General features: G+C 28.1%; 1 protein-coding gene across 2 annotated transcripts in view; it reads left to right on the forward strand.

Annotated features, from left to right (window-relative positions):
- Window positions 1-10671, forward strand: part of LOC114130939 (E3 ubiquitin-protein ligase HERC2) — a 28806-nt gene extending 18135 nt beyond the window's left edge. The window contains exons 43-76 of one of the 2 annotated variants that reach the window (XM_027996040.2): window positions 684-881; window positions 1350-1484; window positions 1580-1792; window positions 1866-2027; window positions 2263-2493; window positions 3056-3298; window positions 3364-3519; window positions 3631-3856; window positions 3915-4109; window positions 4172-4260; window positions 4319-4456; window positions 4688-4853; window positions 4930-5106; window positions 5230-5376; window positions 5446-5688; window positions 5753-5973; window positions 6046-6311; window positions 6392-6606; window positions 6690-6790; window positions 6857-6963; window positions 7031-7208; window positions 7353-7502; window positions 7582-7685; window positions 7739-7845; window positions 7904-8031; window positions 8138-8425; window positions 8494-8692; window positions 8767-8961; window positions 9264-9398; window positions 9473-9638; window positions 9700-9863; window positions 9929-10083; window positions 10150-10239; window positions 10309-10671. In XM_027996040.2, coding sequence (XP_027851841.2) covers window positions 684-881; window positions 1350-1484; window positions 1580-1792; window positions 1866-2027; window positions 2263-2493; window positions 3056-3298; window positions 3364-3519; window positions 3631-3856; window positions 3915-4109; window positions 4172-4260; window positions 4319-4456; window positions 4688-4853; window positions 4930-5106; window positions 5230-5376; window positions 5446-5688; window positions 5753-5973; window positions 6046-6311; window positions 6392-6606; window positions 6690-6790; window positions 6857-6963; window positions 7031-7208; window positions 7353-7502; window positions 7582-7685; window positions 7739-7845; window positions 7904-8031; window positions 8138-8425; window positions 8494-8692; window positions 8767-8961; window positions 9264-9398; window positions 9473-9638; window positions 9700-9863; window positions 9929-10083; window positions 10150-10239; window positions 10309-10452 — 5832 coding nt within the window. In that variant the 3' untranslated portion in view covers window positions 10453-10671. The remainder of the gene's footprint in view (window positions 1-683; window positions 882-1349; window positions 1485-1579; window positions 1793-1865; window positions 2028-2262; window positions 2494-3055; window positions 3299-3363; window positions 3520-3630; window positions 3857-3914; window positions 4110-4171; window positions 4261-4318; window positions 4457-4687; window positions 4854-4929; window positions 5107-5229; window positions 5377-5445; window positions 5689-5752; window positions 5974-6045; window positions 6312-6391; window positions 6607-6689; window positions 6791-6856; window positions 6964-7030; window positions 7209-7352; window positions 7503-7581; window positions 7686-7738; window positions 7846-7903; window positions 8032-8137; window positions 8426-8493; window positions 8693-8766; window positions 8962-9263; window positions 9399-9472; window positions 9639-9699; window positions 9864-9928; window positions 10084-10149; window positions 10240-10308) is intronic. The other variant, XM_027996041.2, reaches the window with a different exon arrangement.
- Window positions 10672-22230: the final 11559 nt, after the last annotated feature.

Consider the following 22230-nt stretch of genomic DNA (forward strand, 5'->3'; position numbering starts at 1 on the left):
CTCATCCAATTTTTTTTCTACTACCATAAAAATATAAAATGCTCTTTATTTTAAAAAAAATGTGTATGGTTTCCAACAGTCGGGAGTACTAGGGCAGTGCTATATAAATAAATACCATATCTTGGTTTTCAACATGCGATTGCTTTACGATAAGAGGACAAGATAAATAACATATTTTTATTTTTGTAAGTTATCATGTATGAATTGAGAATACCACTTGACGAAATTTCGCCCCTAGTAAATGCCCTTAAGGTGCCTAGCTACGGCGCTGGACAACACATGTGGGTGAAAGCACATCAAAATTAAACTAAATAAAATTTCCTTCAAATATTGAGAACTGCTACTTGCACATTTTTTTATGATGTTTGTCATGAGTTCTACTGTGCCTGGTGCTTGTTGATTAATCTACATAACACAATATTTTAATCAATCATTTAATATGACTTCCAAGATTCCATGTTATGAGTGTAGATAATTATGGTTTTTAAAATCTTTACAATTAAATAATAAAATTAAAGTAATAGGCAATTTCATTCCATTTTATATTGTTGATATTGGAGCTATATGTGTATTATGAGAATAAAATGAAAAAACTGACTTTAAGAAAATTAATTAGGAATGGCATAAATGCTGATGTCCTAATACATATTTTTTTAATGCATTTATTATTGGATTTTTTTTAGCATTGGATAAAACTGGAACTTCGGCCAAATATAGCAATTTGTTCTTTGCTAATAAAATTAGATGAAGAAAATGATAACTGTAGACCATTATTTGTAATTGTGAATGCTGGTGTAAATTTTAATATGATGGAAGAAGTTAATCGCGTTGTAATAAATTCTTTGGATCGATGTTTAGAACTTTTGCATTCAGTGAATAAAGTAATTTGAAATATTATAATAAATATATTATTTTACTTTAACTTATTGGAAAAGATAGAAAATTATAGCTATAAACCGGGAATAAGTTATGACTCTAATTTATCATATCCTGGATAAGTTTTAAGTTACCAATAAACTACCCAGTAGGTAAAATCATAAATTAGGTTAGGTTATACTCTTATTATACTCTATTCAGTTTAAGTTGAATAAGTTGATCTACTTGTCAGACTGTGATAGTTAACAACGGTCAGCAACATCAGCAACAAATCATGGATTACCTGTAACAATCAGAGAGTTCAATTGTTTCAACGTTTAAGTAATGTGTGAAAAGTGAAAAGTGTAAGTGGGTTAACTTAAACTGAATAGAGTATAGTATAGTCATATAGAGCTCAGAAGTTAGTAACTAAAAATGCATTCATATATGTATTTGAATATGACAAAATCTTCAATTAGAAAATTTTATTTCAGTGCCATAAATGTATAGAAATAACAATGCGTACTAATAATACAACTTGTATTTTAACTGGATTGAAAGTTGATGTGATGATAACAAGTCAAGAATTTGTATCAAACTCATTAACGCCTCAATTTGATGCTGTTCAAGTAACCAATAACCTTGTTATTAATAATTATAAATATTTTTATTTTTAATCATTAATTAGTTGATTTTAATATTTTATTATTTCAAACATGTTTAGGAATTTCCACCTCAGCCAGAAGTAGAATCAAAAACCAGAGTGGATTCTGAATACGCTGTTTATGTTTGGGGTTTAAATGATAAGGGACAACTAGGAGGATTGAATGGATCCAAGATAAAAAAACCCACTTTTAATGAAGCATTAACTGCACTTAAGCCAATTGAAATTGTTGGAGGATCAAAATCATTATTTATTGTTTCAAACGAGGGAAAGGTAAACTTACTATAGCTAAACTAAAGTAATTTTTTTTTCAATATTAATTTACTTATTAAAATCGTTAATTTAGGTGTTTGTGTGTGGAGATAGCAGTGGTGGTCGACTAGGTATACCATTTTGTGGTAAAGTTTGTTCACCACGACAAATTCCGGGTCTCAGCCAATTTGTTATTAAAAATGTAGCTGTACATTCTGGTGGAAAACATGCAATAGCATTATCATTTGATGGAAAAGTAAGTAATTTTTTATTGCTTGATATAAAAATTATCAAAGATAGAAAAAATAATTAACGATAATTACTCTACCAAAAATTGAAAAATGTGAATTATTGCACATGAAATATTGCTGTACGCTTGATTTTGAACCATATTAAATTAATATGTTTATGTTTGTCAAAAAATTGTCTTTGTTTATTATTTATCAATATTCAAGCCTAAATGATACATATTTTTTAATTTTGTTATACAGATTTTATCTTGGGGTGATGGTGAAGATGGTAAACTTGGTCATGGTGATACTCTTACTTTGGACACACCAAAACTAATTGACTCGTTGTTGTCCAAAAGAATATTTTATATAGCTTGTGGTGGTGCTCATAGTGCTGCAATTACCTCTGAAGGAGAACTTTATACTTGGGGTCAAGGACAATATGGTCGATTAGGACACGGTGATGAAGTCTCTCAATACACTCCAAAACTTGTAAATTATTAAATTTTTATTAATTATACAGGGTCATTATTTTATTCTGTAACCAATCCAAAATCACAATTGATAGTTTCCTAATCCTTTAGTGGAATTTTTCGTTTACGTTTTTCAGCAGCCTATTCCAATAAAATGTTTAATCATTTTGCCATATATTTTGCTCTATTTATTACATTAATACCTTGTTTTTCCCTATTTTATCACACCATTTATTATATTTTTTACTATTATAGCTATACCTTGCAGTTAATAATTATTATCAGATAATAACATAGTTAAATGCTATTTTCACAATATTATTTTTTTTTATAATATTATTAGTTTTGATTTATAACTATATCTATAAAAAATATTTTGCTTATCTTAATAATATAATTTACTTATTTGTATATGTATATTTTTAATTTTTTTTTTTTCATTATTATTCTCAAGATTTTGTCTAGTAATATTATACCTCTGGTAAGAGCTTTAGTGCCACTCCCTAGCTATAGCCCTATTATTATGTAAATAATTTACTAACATAATAATATGATTTAATATATTTCTTTATCCATCACAGGTCAAAGCGTTTATAGGAATAAACATTATTCAAGTGGCATGTGGAAGTCGAGATGCTCAAACTCTTGCCTTAGACGGTGCAGGTAATATCTATTCATGGGGTGATGGAGATTTTGGTAAACTTGGTAGAGGTGGAAGTGATAGTTGTTTTACTCCACGACAAATAGAAAGATTAGATGGACACGTAGTTACACAAATAGAATGTGGTGCCCAATTTTCTGTTGCATTGACATCAAACGGCCAAGTAAAAATTATTATTTATATTTTTTCATATTTTTAAATATTTATAATTTTATTTCCATTTATAAGGTGTGGACTTGGGGCAAAGGCGATTATTACAGATTAGGATTAGGTAGTAACGAACATGTAAGAATACCAACTTTAGTTACTCAATTCAAATCAAATCCAATTAAATATATTGCTGTTGGTACATTACATTGTATTGCTGTATCTAGACAAGGAGATGTAAGTTGTATTTAAGTTCAAATATTTATACTTTAATTTTAATTTTTAATATTTATGATATTTATATTTACTACATTTTCCTATTTTTAATCTTATTAAGTATAATTTCAGGTCTATTGTTGGGGTGATAATGATCATGGTCAACAAGGTAATGGTGCAACAATTCCTAGCAAGGAACCTAGGATGGTTACTAATTTCAATAACAACAAAATAAATCGTGTCGGTTGTGGTTCTTCCCAATCTATTGCCTGGAAATGCCCTGCATTACCAGTGCTAGTGTCTCGTGAATGTGTGAAATTTACTCGAATGAAAGATTCAATGGGAGCTACAGCTTTATGTATGTATTTAATATTTATCTTAGTATTAGTTTCTATTATTAAATATTTCAATATTAGATGAGAATGTTGAAACCAAAATGAAAATTGAAGAAGATCAAAATAATTTTGAAAAGGATTCTTTATCAAGGACCATATTATCATTAGACTCAGCTGCTGCGAAACAAAATGCTCTTCAGCATGTCTTAAATGCTTTACGAATTACTTTAGCTCGTGAAATTGTACTTGCTGCTCTTGTCTCACCTTCTAATGATGGTAGAATTGTATTTGTTAATTATTTTTGAAAAAATTCTTAATTCATTTTCATACGTTTTTAGATGTGAACATAAACCCCGAGATAATTCAATCAGATCAAGGGGGTGGCGAAGCACCTGCTCCAGTTTTAGATATTAATCTCTTACATTTAGTACGTAAATAAATTTGGCATTTTAAATGACAATACTTTTATTTGTTTAAAATTTTAGAGTAATGTGGTAACCCCAGACAGTTTAGAAAATTCATTACATGTTCCATCCTCACTTACCACATCAACGAGTACATTGTCTTCAAAGGCAACCAACACTATGTCAATTGTTGCTGCTACTATAAAATCAAAAAATCAAGTAAATGATTGTTTCAATCAGTGGCGTATTTAGGTTTTTGTCTGGGGGTGAGATATACGTTAGAAAACATAATTTCCTCAATGGGGAGGGGGGGTACACTTACCAACATTATTAAACTTACTAGGTAATAAAAAAAAAGACTAAGGGGGGATCTATCCCCTATATCCCACTGTATACGCCACTGGCTTCAATTATTGTAAATGTATGCTAAAATTGAAACGTATTTTACAGGTGATTGGATTAAATGACACATCATTGCTTGCCAATAAAACAGTTGATAGTTTTTTAATTACATTAGATGAAAAAAACATCAGACTATTATTGGACTTGGCAAAATTAGCATCTGTTTATAGGCTTGGCCCAACTGCAGAGTCTATTTTAATAAATACATTTATTTGTAAGAGAAATAATCTTTTCAATGATAAATAATAAAAATAAACTGAATAATAATGTACAAATTATTCATTTTATAGCATTTATATACTCTAACAAACATATACAACTATTATTGGAGTATTGTGTGTCAGAGATGGAAACTATTTACACACATTGTTCATTCTTTGTATCACCGCCTTCAAAACATACAGTTCAGGAGAGTTCTCATCCTTATCAAGATGATACCTATCTATCTGGATATGTATCTGTACCTGGTATTTCAACAAATTTATTTTTTATAATTAAATTTCTTCATTTAGAGAATTTATTTTAAAAATATTTAAAACACTATGTACTATTTATAAATTATTTCAAATTTAAAAATATTTTATCTTTAGGTGCAATTGCTTTATATATTGATTTTAATCAAAACTGTGCAACTGAAAAACTCAAAGATACTCTAACATTAATGGATGGTGCTGAAAATGTCATCAGTGTACTATCAGGAAGAGATACAGAATGGACTATACCATTATTCATTCAACGTTAGTAATTTTTATTCAATATTTAATACTTAATAGTAAATACAATTGAATTTATTATATGTTAATAAGGTAATGAACTTCATTGGAAATTTATGAGTGACAAATCTTGTAATGGTTGGGGCTGGCGTTTTGTTGTGTATCCAATTATGCCTTTTACAAGACAAAGTGGTACTGACCGTGAAGTTCTTTCAAGACCGTGTTTACCAGTTGTTCGTAGTTTACTACAAGAATGTCTAAAACGTCTAAACAATCCATCACTTAATAAACGACTTACTGCTACATTAGTATTGACATTACATTTAACTGCACTAAGTATGAAATATATTTAATTTTTAAATGAATTATCTTTATTAATTTTTGAAACATTATGAAATAGCTCTTGAAGAAAAAATTTGGTGTATTAAAAATTTAAGTGTACTAATCAAACGTGACCGAGAAATGGTTTGTGATTTATTTATCTTACAATATGGAGAAGGTAATGTGATGAAGGTAAGTGATATACTTATCCGTACTGAAGATTTGATGCTTAAGCAATTTGAATATGAAGAAACAGCTGTATTATGCGGAAAACAACTTTGTTATTCAGAATATTTCAAGGTATTTATTTTACTACCAAACTTAAACTAAAATTTGATAAATATTAATATTTTTTATTTTATTTTTTGATAGTCTTTAGTATATATGATGAAATGCTTAAACAGTAGTTTACCTATCTGGCACTTTGATGCGTCTTGGTTTGTAGATTACTGTTTTGGTATTGATGTGGCTTGGGCTTTGATTAATCGAAAACAAATGCCAAAAGAATTTATTAATCAAGTCCACAAAAAAATAAAATGCATTGATAAAAGTTATGATAGAGATGCTGAACATATATTCATCAATAATTCAAAATTCACAAAAGAGCACGATGAACAACTTTTACAGTGGTTAAATAGGTAGTTAACATAAATATAATGTAAATTAATAATTATAATTTAATTTATTCTAACCAAAACTATGTTGTTGTTTTTTTAAGTAAACCTGACGATTGGAATATGACTTGGGGAGGAAATGGTCAAGTAGTATATGTTTGGGGTCACAATCATAGAGGTCAACTGGCATGCATGGATTCTAGTCAAGTTAAAAAACCGTTGGCATGTGATTCATTGTCTATTTTGAAGCCCGTTCAAGTCATTGGAGGAGAGCAAACTATGTTTGCAGTTACTTCATATGGAAAAGTATACGCTTCAGGTATATAAATTAACAATATGATTGCCTTAATTAAATAATATGCATATTAGCACAATAGCTTATAAATATATTTGTACATACAGGATATACTGAAAGTGGACGTCTTGGTATCAGTCCATATAATCCAAGAAACCCTTTTGTAGTTACTCCTCAACTTGTCCTAGGCCTTAATAACATAATTAAGGTACTATTTTTTTTATAAAATATTTACATAGTTATTTATTTACAATTTATAATTATTTTTGTTAAGGTTGCTGTCAATTCTGGGGGTCGTCATTGTTTAGCTTTATCAAGTACTGGGGAAGTTTTTGCGTGGGGAGATGGAGATGATGGCAAACTGGGACTTGGAAATAGAATGTAAATGAATTTTTTGTATAACAATTTCACTTTTTTTTCAATAACATACATATTTACAATTTTATAGTTCACATTCAAAACCTCAACCAGTACAAAGCTTAAATGATAAATGTATTATTGACATTGCTTGTGGTGGTTTCCATTCTGCTGCAATTTCTCGCTATGGTCATTTGTATACTTGGGGAAAAGGTCGATATGGACGTTTAGGCCATGGCGATTATGAAGATTATCTATACCCAAAAATAGTAAACTATTTACATTAATTAATTATGATTGGTATACGCTTTTAGTTCAGTTTAAATATAATAATATTATTTATTATAGTATAAAAACTAAAATATAAATATTCATAAAAATAAAAGAATTGCTGCACAATATTGTTTTTTCAGGTTCAAGCTTTAGCTAACTATCATGTTGTGAGAGTCGCTTGTGGTAGTGGAGATGCCCAAACAATGTGTATCACTTCAGATGATAATGTTTGGTCATGGGGTGATGGAGATTATGGAAAACTTGGACACAATATTTCAGATGCATGTAAAGTATGTACAATTATAACTAAAAATACTGGTAAAAACTAATAAATAATAATAATGTATCATTAATATTTATATGTATTAGTTACCTTGTAAAATTGAATCACTTTCGGGCAAAGGAATCATTCAAATTGATTGTGGATCACAGTTCTCAGTTGCATTGTCAGCAAACGGAACACTATACACGTGGTAAATAATTAAAACTTTTAATATTATTTATAAATATACATTTTTATTTTTAGGGGTAAAGGAGATTATTTTAGACTTGGCCATGGATTTAGTGATCATGTACGTAAGCCTAAACCAGTTCAAGGGCTACAGGGCAAAAAAATTATTCAATTTTCCACAGGTATAAACAAATTGTATTTTATCAAAGGCTCATAAATATAATTCACCTTGTTATTTAGGATCACTTCATGTGCTAGCATTGACTGATGATGGAGAGGTATATGCCTGGGGAGATAATGATGAAGGTCAACTGGGTGATGGTACATCACATCCAATTTCAAGACCTCGTCCTATTGCAGCTCTTAAGGTGAATTAAAATTTGATTAAATATGTACAATTTTGTTTGCTATTATTACTTCTATTTTAATACACAACTTATTTATTAACATTATTTCATGATTTAAATATCTTAGGGAAAACGCATTCAACAAGTGAGTTGTGGATCTGCTCATTCATTTGCATGGGCTAGTGAAGAGGCTTGTCATACAGATAATTCGACTCCAACTACAATACCACTAGAATATGACTTATTACAAGAATTCAGTGTGCATGAATTAAAAAATCGGTTACTATTTTTACATCATTTTTCAACCATAATCAATCAAACTGCATTATTATTTATGCCTATACACGGAGAAATTAGTTTAAATGCAATACGACCATACATGGTATATTCAGTTAAAGAAAGCATCTTTAAAAAAGTATGAAAAATATTACTGTAGCTTTTATAAAAAGTATAGAGATAATAATATATTTAATTTGTGTTCAGGTACTTCAATTATCAATGGTTAGAGAACAGCGACATGGACCAATGTTCGAATTAAATAGAATTAGAACACGTAAAACACGAAAATCAACATGTAATGATTATATGCATACAGTATTTGGACAAATGGTGAACAATATGGACTTTCTAGATGAAGATTCTTTATTTTTGTGTCATCGTGTATGGAAAGTTCAATTTGTTGGTTAGTTTAATATATTTATGAATACTAATTTAAAAAATTGTAAAAAAATAATCTTAACTCTCATATATTTATAGGTGAGAGTGTAGATGATTATGGTGGTGGATATAGTGAAAGCATAGCTGAAATGTGTGAAGAGCTACAAAATGGATCTTTACCAATATTAATACAAACTCCAAATGGCCGAGAAGATACTGGAACAAGTCGAGATTGTTTCATACTAAACCCATCAGCTACAACCAAACTTCATAAGAGAATGTTCGAATTTCTTGGTAAGAATTTAATTTTTGTATTATGTTACCAATAATAATTAATACTTAAAAGAATAATTATATTTTTGAGATCTTGACAAACAAAACAAAACAAAACAATAGTTCATACAATTATTATAATTGTTCTTAATAATGTATATTTTAATTGATTTGTGTAAGCATTAATGCATTATATCGATTGTTATAAGTTATAACTTATGATAAATAATATGATAATTATAGATAAAGTAAAATTAGCTACTTGTATTATTTTAATTTTTAAATATTAATTATTATTTCTAATTTTAATTATTTATGAATAGGTATATTAATTGGAATAGCAGTACGAACCTGTAGTCCATTGAGTTTAAATCTTGCTGAACCAATGTGGAAATTATTGTGTGGCATGAAGCTTGTACCTGCCGATTTGATTGAAATTGATAAAGATTATGTTCCTGGTAATTAAATATTTTTAATATTTTAATACAATATTCATTTTAATTGTAATAACTATACATTTTACACCCTACAGGATTGCTATATGTCCGAGATTTAGAAGCAGAAGATGAATTTACAAACCTTGATATATCATTTTGTACAACATCTTCCACAGGACATACAGTTGTTTTGAGCAGTCAACATAAACATGTTACACTGAATAATAAACACGAATACATTCAAGCTTGTTTAAACTTTAGGTATTAATTATTTATTATAACTTCCAAAAAATAATTTTTAACCTTACACATATTTATATAGGCTACATGAGTTTGACGAACAAGTAAAAATTGTTCGTGATGGTATGGCTAGAGTTATACCTGTACCATTATTATCTATATTCACAAGCAGTGAATTAGAAGCCATGGTTTGTGGATCACCAGAAATACCTATAAATATGCTACTCAGTATTGTTACATATAAAGGTACATCATAATAGCAGCTAAAAAACATAATTAAATTTGAGTTTAAATAACAATTTTTAAAATAGGTGTTGAAGCTCATGATAAGCTAGTTCAATGGTTTTGGGAAATTTTGAGTGAATTTACTAATCAAGAGCGGTCATTGTTTTTACGGTTTGTTTGGGGGCGTACAAGACTACCAAGAACTATTGAAGATTTTCGTGGCCGAGATTTTGTTTTACATGTCAGTAAATTATATTTATTATTATATAACTACTTTTTTTTATTTAAAATTATATTTTTGTTGTAGGTTATTGATCGTTATTCACCGGCAGATAATTTTTTGCCTGAAAGCTATACATGCTTTTTTCTTTTGAAGATTCCTCGCTACAGTAATAAAGTAAGTATATTTATTATTTAATGATATGGAAAATTGTTTTTACAATAATATTTTTTTACTAAATTATAGGATATAATGAATGAGAAACTTAAGTATGCTATTCATTTTTGTAAATCAATTGACACTGATGATTATGCTAGAATTGCATTACCCAGAAGTATGGATGGCTCATCTGTAGACACTGACAGTTTAATTAGTGAAGATGATCCTTAAAATTTTATATTTATAATACATTTATTTATTATTTAATCTAATGTTTTTAATTTTAATTTATTTTACTAGTCAAAAACTATTATAATTTTATGTTTTATCTTATTATTAATGTAATAGATCTCCTTATTTTAAAAATTAAATTTCCATTATCAATTATTTTTTTGTGTGTACTTTTAATTTAATAAAGAAGTTAATTTAAATTATTATGAAATTTAAAAATCGTATTTTAATTAGCAACAACCTTCAACTTAAAATCACTAATTGAAGAATAATCACTAATCAGTACCTATTTATTGATTAATGTATATGAGTTATACTTTTAACTATTTAATTTTAAATATCCATAAATATTTAGTTCCTAGATTTTCTAAACTCAGTTAACTGGCTAAAATGCATTTTGTTAACGAATTCAATTAAAGTTTAAACACATAATGCCAATCCTTTGATCAAATACCTATTCTCTGTATCTTTTCTCGATAATATACTTTATACAGGTATAAGACATAAAAGTTAATGGCTAAACGTTCGAATTGTAATAATATATGTATTAAAGAGCTAATGTTATTTGGGACAAGATGATATCAAATCCAATAAGACTTTTTCAGATCACAATATTATATTTGTATACATATTTTCTTAAAGTGTGTCTATTTAAAAAATGTCAAGTAAAGCAGGTCAGTGTAGGTGGACCTGATAATCATTTTGATATTCTATAAGACATTAAGTTTTATTTACTGATATTAATCATCTAAAACAGTGAAGGCAAAAAATTATTATTATTTTGATGCTTCAGTAGTATGAATCATGATGATTGATGATCAAATTACTTTACTAGTGCGTAGGTTAGGTACCTATTTTATACTTACAAGTTATACTTTAGATTACACACATATAGTACCAAAGTACCAATATAGCAATACTTATATAGTTATCAGTTTCATATATATATATTATATATAGGCGTAGGAACGGGAGGCTAAGGGGACTATATCCCTGTCGGAATTCTGTTCAGCCCCCCCCCCCCAGTGAAAAAATGTACTATTTTATATCAGTTATATACGTTCATGTAATCATTTGTGTACCCGAATAATTATATAGTATAGCCTAGGGTGACCATATTTAAAAAAAGTAATACAGGATAAAATTAATTATAATAATAATAATAATTTTTTTAAATTAATACTTAATGCCTTAATATAAATATATATTTTTTATTGATTAATAATATTGTGAAAAAACATAATTTTTGATAACACTGTATAAGATTAAATTCATGAACTTTACTTTTTAAAAAAACTTGATGATTCATTTTGATGACGTTTGTTCTGATGTTCAGGCCATCCGCTATATTGTATAATCATATTCACAAAGCGTATTTTCAGTGATATAAATAGATTTTCATGGTTTAACACATGAAAACAAAACATATTGTTATTTTCGTATTATGTACACTGTACAGTATAATATTTAAAATGTACATAATATAATAGGAAATAATTATAAGAAAAAATTTGATAAAAAAACAGGACAAAAAGCGTCCTGAAAGAAGTTTGTCAGGACAACAGGACACAGAGCTGAAATAAAGGACAAACCAGTAAAAAACAGGACGTATGGTCACCCTAGTTTAGTCCCTCTCCCCATAAAAATATCACTCTACGCCTACGCCTACTTATTATGTCTCGTCTAGTCCTGTCTATCCGATAAATGACAATAAATAATATCTGCTGACGTTTGTTTAATTGACTATACTTCCTACACTTGCAATTTTATCTAGGCCCGAGAAGCAAGATTATAAAATAGGATTTATTTACTCCCAATAATAATATGTAATAACTAATAATCATTACAAATTGAACGTAATATTCCAAAAATCCGTATCAGTGGTTTTTCGTCAGACCAATATTGGCAAAAACATATATTTAATTTTGAAATGTCATGTCAAAATACATTTAGGATATTGTCGAGAACTCGAGTAGATACAACAAACTTTTTATTTCTCTTATTTTACCCGACGGCTGTCTGTAAGCACATTTTGTTCGTAAATACCTACTCGATAACTCCGTGAAATTTTCCATTGGCGGACCGTGGTCAATCTCCACCAGACAAAGACTCGTTAAAAACAAGATAAATAAAATAAAATAATTTTATATGTCATACCATTATACATATAGATAATATGCATTATAGTATATTATTATAATAAATGAATATATTATCTCAATAGGCTTTAGTAGGGAAAAGCTAGAAGTTCAGATTTAATACATTTTATGGATAATTTTGCGCTAAAAATAATTTCACAGGTATCTGACGATAAGAAATTTAAAATTAACTTTTCAAATAAAAACCCTGTTTCAACGCTACATTGCTGCATCTACGAGTGTATAGTTAGCGCACAGAGTATATAAATAATTAATCTATGAGCTATCGTTTACAATATTATAGTCCCATATCAATTGCCTCATAATTATAGTTCATCACGACATTTTAATTTAAAAATGTTTTCAAAAATGCACACTCAATATAAATTTGGAAAACGGTAGGCAGGTAGAATACTGAGTAGGTTTATCCATCATTCACTGTTATTTAAATTGTTCATTATTTAAATTCTCAACATCGATAGGTAACTAACGACTATTTTTACTGTTTTCCGTATTTTTTTTGTATAGAATTAAACGTGACAATTATTAACTTATTTGAGTTGTAGGTGCGCGTCGTTACAAATAACATAATATTGTAACCTATTAAAATAAACTAATTAAAATTGAATTTTATTATATGTAGATAGATATTTGGTACCTATTAATATATTCGAAAGCAGTCGGAACACAATTAGACGATTCATCTCTATATAAGTTCGGACACTAATTAACAAGGTTCTTGCCGTTTCTAGACGGATGCTTAAATTTCCGCGTAAAATACTATTCAACTGATATTGTAAATGTTCACGTCACTCGAATTGTGTACAATTTGTACATGCGTATTGCTTTTATTTGTAAATATCTATACAGATCTGGAGACATTGGCGTACTGCGTATACGCATGATTTTTCAACGGGGCGGGGAGGTGAAATAGTGCTCAAAAATAAATAATCGGTCGGTTATCACAAGACTTAATAGATTAGTAAAATGAAGTAGGTACTTTCGTTGCATAGTTCTTACTGATTTGTGAAACATAAAATAAAAAATTCTTTAACATTTAAGATTTATCATAAAAATAAAAGTTAATGAAATACAAATTTGATTTTGATTTTTTCCAGTCTAACAGTTGCAGACGTTTAGCTATTATATGTATTTGAAAATGTTTGTACAACTTAAACTTTTGCCAATAATTCATTTTTTTATGTATCACGTATGTAGGTGTTACCTAAACTAATAACTAATAAGACGTATATACGAATACACGTCCTTGTTTACTATTTAGTTTGAATTTCATAAATATGAAACAAATAATAATAATAATACCGTAGAGGGGTGGGGTTAGCACCCCTCTACACGTGCGCAAACTGTTTGGAGATGGCAACAGCATTGATTTACACGGCTCACACAAATCTCAGGTAAATACCGAAATATTAAAATATTGAACTTTATGTTATTTACATCATATCTATAGGTATCAATAATATGATTAGTGATTACTTGTGTTAAAAATGTGATGTATTTCGTAATGCAAAATGGAATCCGCGACGAATAATTGTTGCTTTGAAATGTTTTAATGCATCGTTAATATAGACCGTAACCCATTAACGGAAGTTATAATGTAAATTATAGCCAGGTTAGGTATAGTGTTATGGGTGTGTTCGTATTGAGAACAATTAAGTAGAGTGTAGCTCTCATCAATGATTTAAAAACTGCGTTACCAGTGTAAAATTTTATATTAGTATGCTATTCTTACTTATATAACTATACAAGTATAATATGCAATATCTGAGTATAACATGCATAAAGTCGTATATAACAGCCCGGAGATGTGTAGTAAAAAGGGCGTAGTGGCTAGATAAAAATTAAAAAAAAATGTTGTGTTTTTCACGAACTCGCGCATGTGGTATTCAAACATTTTTTTTTTAAAAATGTTTACTCGTTAATAAATTAATATACTATATACTTTAGAGAAAAAATAACGTATAGGTACAATTATCGATTAGCAGATATCACATATAGTTATAATGATTTGTAATTAATATTTAATACCATATTTTATTGTATTTTTCCAAGTTGACGAATTATATTATATAATATTCACGACCATATTTTCTATACGCCTGTTGACTGATTTATGTACAGGTACTCGTACGATATCTGTCGATGTGTAATTATTATATTATGTATTCCAAGTGTAAAAATATATTTTTTTTATACTATAAAATACTTTCCTAATGTGTGAATTCATCCACCCTCCCCCCTCACACACACACACACACACTGATACAAACCGTACACGACGGTTCTCTCCCCCGGGGAGTTGGAAGAAAAAAAACCCACTTCGATATAAGTATATATCTATATATGTATATATGTATACGCACTGCACACCATTAATTCTCCAGAAAGCTGATTGCAGGAACGGTGGACGGCAGCGGCCGTGCGTGCGTGTGTATGTTTTATGTATTGTCCAAATTCCCCGGGTTTTCTCGAGCTGAAAAAGAAACGGTCGAGCGTGTGTGTGTGTGAGTGTGTGTGTGTATGTGTGCGGGGAAAGTAGTAGAGAAAAAAAAATAGAGAGAAAAGGGGAAAAAAAAGGAGCTGACCAAATCCAATCAATTCTCCGGCGCATCTCCCTCCCGCTTCTTAGTCCGGTCAAGTCTACCGCCACTCACCCCCCAAAAATCAATTCCCTTAAAAACAACTCCCTTCCATTCCACCGACCCCAGAGGAATTAAAGTCCCGCAATGTTTCTGGTAAAAACACGGAAATAACGTTATGAATGGTTTTACGGGACCACCACACATCTCGGCTTGTCAATATTTTGCAAGTAGCTCTAAAGCAAGCCTTACAATCCGCACCACCGAACTGCCCCCCAACCACCCCACCACCAACCGCCCTTACACAACCTCCGAGTCGGTTAGTTATCCGCTGTGTATTGCTGCGCCGGCGGCCGGTCTACACACATAATATAATATATACTACTGCAGTATACGCTCTTGGTTTAGTGGTTTTTGTACAAAAACTAAATAATACATTTCTATTTATTTATACATAACACGGGCTATTGAATAGACATTGGGCTAGGTATTTCTGTCGTACAAGTCGTATCGTAACTTATATCTATAGCTCAATATAATAGTTGGTAGTCCAAAAAGTCAAATGAATAATACATTATATTATATTTACGTTTATATGAAATATGTATGACGTAATAGTTGTATTGTACGCTTGTACCTGTATATCGGCCAAATAAAAATCAATAATTATTAATCCTTCATCCTTGATGATTTTTATAAATAATATAACTAGAAACTCTTATCAATAGACAGTAATGTTATAATATATTACCTATAGTTATAGTACCTACCTACCTGCCTATTGGATAAAAATTAAAAAGTTGATAAAAGCTAAAAATACTGATGTTTATGTTATGTGTGAGTTATAAAAGCAAATGAAATAAAATATGTATGAAAATTATGAATGAATTCCTTCGAGATATATACCTATAGGCTATAGCCTATAACTGATAAATTCTGATAATATTATTAAATTATTATTAATATTTACAATTGATAAATTCATCAACAATAAGTACTTACTGGGTAGAAATTGAATATATAAATAAACATTTTCTTTTTATCTTAATATTATTACATACTAAAACATTTTAATTAGATAAACATTAAATCGAACGTTAGTTAAAAGCTATTATAAATTATAATTGATCCACCTCTTTTACTATGCTGTAATTCACTCTCCCATAAATCTGCCATTTGGAATAGAAAATAGAAGAACGGTAAGAAAGAATAATATACGACATGAACACAACTTCTCCTTCTAATATTTATTATTAGAACGAGTCACTTTAAAGTGTCGTTTTTATACAAGATTAAATAGAAATATTTTAAAAATTGAACAATTTTTAAATATTTATAGTATAATATGTACTAATGTATTATGTATTATTCCAAATATATATTTCTATTTTATAATATTTATTATAGGTAAAAAATTATACCATTTCCTACAATGTATTTTTTAGGATTTATTGCTATTCAATTTCAAGTTTCTATAAATCCGGTGTACACTATTATTAGTTGTTATAACAGTTAGCCAATAGCTATTACTATTATTACTATTTACTAATACAGTAATTTTATGTATCTAGTTGAATTCCACAGATCACTAAAGTATAACAATAATAGTGAAATAACTTTCGCTGTGGCAGAGTTCAATACATTTATCATCACGGAAGACCCTAAGTATTTTTTTAATTAGTTTAAACCTGTGATATTTTGTCACAGCCTGCGCACAATAAATTCAGAGTTTGTACTTGTACATGCACATAAGGTTAATGCTAGGGTCCCTCTTTTAATAGGGTAGCCTATATTTAAGTTTTCCTTCTTCTCTATTTTTTTTAATTTTATTTTTGTGTACTCCCTTCGGGTCTCCCGTCGTCGACATTAAATCAACGTGTACCGCATGTGCATTTTGTCAAACGTGCGTGAGCCTACTGTAGAGGTATATTAAAATCCTCCTACGTATATACATACACGGAAAGATTTTTAACATTTTGACATGTCCGGTAGTTAAGGGCCAAAGGGTCTAACAGGAAGCGCGAAAAGGTCTTGGAGGGGTCGCGGGACATCCTCGAGAACAGACGTCGTTAGAGACCGGTACAACATGATTTTTAAACTCGGTGAATAGAAACAAACGGATAATTATTATTAATAATTTGCACAACCATGTGAGGTTTTTTTTACTCGTTAGTTCACAGACGGAAGATGGTCGAAATAAATGGGTGAACCGAACGTAGAATAACACAAGACATTCGTGAATTTAAAGTAAAAATCATTAATTATGTATTTAAATAATATATCTGTAAACTGTAGATATTTATTTAACAATAATTTTTAAGCTATACCGTAATGAAATTATTTTTTATTTATTTACCTGTTATTGAACATTAATATAGGTAATTATTAAAAAAAAGTTGACATTTTTAAATTAAATACCTATAAGCATGAAGTTATAGATAGGTAGTTTTGAATTTTTGTCCAAATATTATAGGGAGATTACTCTTAAATAAAAAAAGTCAAGTGGCACTCGGGGACTGCCGCGATAAAGCTATTGCAGTATTACATATTAACACGAAATAAGAAGTAATAAAATTTAATAAAAAAAATAATAATAATAATATAATATAATATTATTATATTATTATATTATTTTTATTATTATACTGTATATCGTCGCTGAAACTGCAACACCGCATATCTCAAGATTTGACAAAATGCATTTGTTTTGTTGGTAGATAACAGTGAATAATATTAAACTAAAATAATAAATAAATGATAACGATTATTATTATTATTATTTTATTTTCGGTAACCATGGTAACAATTAACGGGTAACGGTCACGCTTTTTCGTTACGAAAAATATATTTTCAGTCACCACGCCTGCGATAAAAGCTATGCAATAGCTTAACAAATAATTTATGATTTTTACTGTTTATTTCATTCTTAGGCGTACTATAATTTATGAAACCATTTAGTTTTCCATTGTAGCTTTAGTTATTTGTTTTTTCAGGCTAGTCGATTACCATACTGTATACTAATATTATATAATACCTACATTATACACATTACACATTTGTGTACACGTGGGTTAACATATTGCTGAGTTTATTATAAATGTCTCATATATTCGAAGAAAAATACTTTTTTCGTGAATTTTAAGTATTAATAATGGTAAATGATAATATATATTCCAATATTAAATGTACTTTAATCCAATACTATTTTATTTGTTGTAAATATCTGGACTGTGGAGTATATAATGTTTATATATATATTATTAAGTATGTGAAACTGTCCACCCTTCTATATTAGTTAAGGTATACTATATTGTTTATGAAGAAACTCCCCAAGTGACATTCACTATAACAGCCTAAAGGCTAAAAGCATGTCATTGGCAGACAGCTTCTTCTTATTTGAACATAAGTTGTTGGTTTAACCACGATTCACGAGTACCTATTTTTGTTGAAATATTTAATAAAACTTTAAAGAACTTTTAAGATTTGAAAACTATTTTAACATTACATTATACAGAAATTTTTCTAAGATAAAAATATTTTTATTTATTCAAGCAATAAGTGATTATTTTGTGCAATGATTAAAATTTTTAAATCTATCAGCTATCCATCTTATTCTCGAAGTAAAAATAAATTGGTCGATTGCTTTATCATTTTATTTATGATTATAATTTTTTATAAAATGTAACTATGAAAAAATAGTATATGCCACATGGACAAGATATTATATACTCCTCAGATATAAAAAAATCACGATATTCAAAATTAAAATTATCTATATAATACCTATATAAGTTATTTAAATTATTACTTACTGATCTTACATAAGACAAATTCAAAAACAATACATTTAGTTAGAATATTATATAATTTATAAATTGTAACTTATAATTTATATTAATGTTTTAATTATTAATAATAATTTCATAGAATGGTATTATTTTTTTAAAGTAAATCTGTAATATTTTTCACGATGTATATATATAGGTAAATCAAATGATCAAATAATAATAATAATAATAATAATAATATTTCATCATCGATTTATCTGAGATTTTCCATCGTATTCTGAATCATTTAATCTTAAATATAGCGTATACAATATTTCTTAAGGTTTTTTGTATTCCTCAACAATACAACCCGTTTATTTTGTATACACTGCAGCCCTGCAGGGGATTACATTGGTAGGTTTCAGGTAAAAAAAAAAAGAAATCTACTCACTCCGACAAAAGATCCTAAGACAGAATTTTTAAAATTGTACTGTATAGTAGTAGTAATAATATGTTTTATTCAAAGAAACGTGTGAAACGGTTTTTCTATTTTTAATATAAAAATGCCGAAACGAAAGGGGTGGTGAACAACGACATAGCCCAGAGGCTAAAGCCACCGGCAACGGATTGACAGTCCACGGGTATCCTAGCAACGCCCTCGCGGACGTTTCTGATATTTATCACTTCCTTACCCTCTTACTATATACTACCCTATATTTGTACCCTCCTCTATAGAAAGTGGGAGTGACAAAAAATAACTAAAAAATATGTAGTGTATTCATGCATTATTCATACAAATATCTAATTCTTAGAACATTAATATGTACATACAAAATATATTCAAGTTTTAAATATACATAGTAACTGGATAGTAAAAAATTATTTTTATTAGTAGATAACCGTGGTTATTTAATACTAATTTTAATGTGTAAAAAAAGTATAATTAAAATAAATAACTATAACATATTATGTATAATAATTTATAGTATGCGACTATGATACAATAATTATATTGAAACATCGAGATAATATTTTTTTTTTAATCTTTAATAATACAAAAAATATTAACGTAAGGATATTTAACGAACATAGATGATTACACGATTTCTTTCTAATACTTATTAAAACTTAGAACCACTAAAAATACTAATCATTTATTAAACCGTATTCAAATATTTTACAAATACGTTTTGTATTTGTATTATTTTATTTATACTATTTGTATAAAATATTCTCTAAGAAGTCGGTATAGACTACAGAAAGCACCTATAGTCTATAGATTATAATATTATGTTATATTACCATTAGGTATACGTTATGGCCTTATAACTTGTAATTTTTAACACATCATAGGTACATGTATATGTGTAGTGAATATCTATTAGTGAATTACCTATATGGCTATATCTAATATGTATTTATAGGTTTATGTAGACATGTTACATGACGTGCTATATAGGGTAGGACCGTTTACCTTCAATTAATATCAAAATTATTTTATGTGTATTATGTATAAAATAAAGACTCATTTTTTTCTTTTACAGGTATCATAAAAATCGTATGTAATATTAAATTAGGTAGTTAGTAAAATTGTATATTTAAAATGAGTATTGATTTTTAATTTAATTTAATTTCATATTTAATGTACAAGTTATAGGTATACAGAAAAATATATAAAAAAACTTTCTTAGCCAAAATACCAATTACGTAGGTACTTATTAAAATGAATTAGTAGATGACAATTTTTATTTTGGTAATGAAGGAAAATGGTCGAAATTATTGTTTTTTTTTTTCAAAAATTGTTATAACTACGATCGTGATAATATGCCTGCATCTTTTCTACGTCGTTGTCCTGCCTCTCTGCCATTTAAATTCGTAATTAATTAAGTGCGTCGTATACTCGTACCCGCATGTGTTGTCTGTTTTACTAACACATAAAAGCTTCCCTATGGTTCGTGAACGCATGTGATTATGTGACGAGCCACGCAGTACCTTTGGATTTTGACTTGGGTAATCTGCATAAAGATATTCTATAGGATTAAGATCACCTATTTAAGGCGACCATAAGTATACTACGTCGCAATGTAGCAAACTCTGGTAAAGAATATTGTATCCAGTCTTAGGTAGAATTTTTTTAATATTTTAAATAGACGGAGACAACATATGCGTGTAACCTAACCTATACTCTATAATTTTAAAAACGACTGCCGAATATTATAGATACGTAATATGCAACATTGTATTAACATTATGTATCAATTATTAAATGTGTAATTTATTTTAGTATTTAACAAAGACAATTTCCAAGATATTATATGGACACGAATACATAAATGTTGATTTTTTTTTTAAATACAATTAATAAACCAAAAAGTACTTTAAAGTTATAATAATTGTGTTTACCTATTTAATAAAGCTCTTATTTTGCAAGTTACAAATTATTGACGGAAAATTAATGAAAACATATACGCCATGCACAATATATTGTAGATTAGTTAGATAATACGTGTTGGTATATACTATATAGGTACTCTATGATAATTTATAATGTAGTCTTTACTATTATAATTATTATAATTTATACGAGTTAAATGATTGTCGATGGATATAATATATATTGCCTTATTGTAAATTACCTGAGAAAATAATATGATAGTTTTAAATACTAGCTGTATCAAAATAAATCTTAAATTTAACATTAATTTAAAATACACTATTTATATATATTATACTGTACAGCAGTGGTTGCAATTTAATTTTAAACTCTGTTAGTTTCAGAAATAGGTTGTGGTTTTTAAATATTTAATGATTAAAAAAATTTAATCACTAATTACTTTGTAACTATATATCATGTAATCGTAATCGTACAAATCAAAGAAATTTTACATATTAAAAATAATAATACTAAACGTCTAATTAATAACAACAAGAATTACTTTTACATATTAATTTATAAATCAGTTTTTCTTTTTTTTTTCCAAATGTGGATAGGAAAAATAAATATTAATAAAATGGACAAAGAGTCAATAATACTCACTAGTGTTAGTCTAATAAGGTCGAAGACTATTAACTGATTTAACAATAAACCCCAATAAAATATATAGAACTCGGGAATTTGTATTTACTTTATTTCATTCAAATAATATGTAAACTAGTTTAATAATTATAAAATATATTAAATAATTATAAAAATAAGAATAATCAAAAATCAGTATTTGGTTCGAGACGTTTGGACCAATTACCAATAATCTAAATAAACTGAAGTAAACGAAA

The sequence above is a fragment of the Aphis gossypii genome, chromosome 2 (genome assembly GCF_020184175.1).
Source record: "Aphis gossypii isolate Hap1 chromosome 2, ASM2018417v2, whole genome shotgun sequence".
Taxonomy (NCBI): domain Eukaryota; kingdom Metazoa; phylum Arthropoda; class Insecta; order Hemiptera; family Aphididae; genus Aphis; species Aphis gossypii.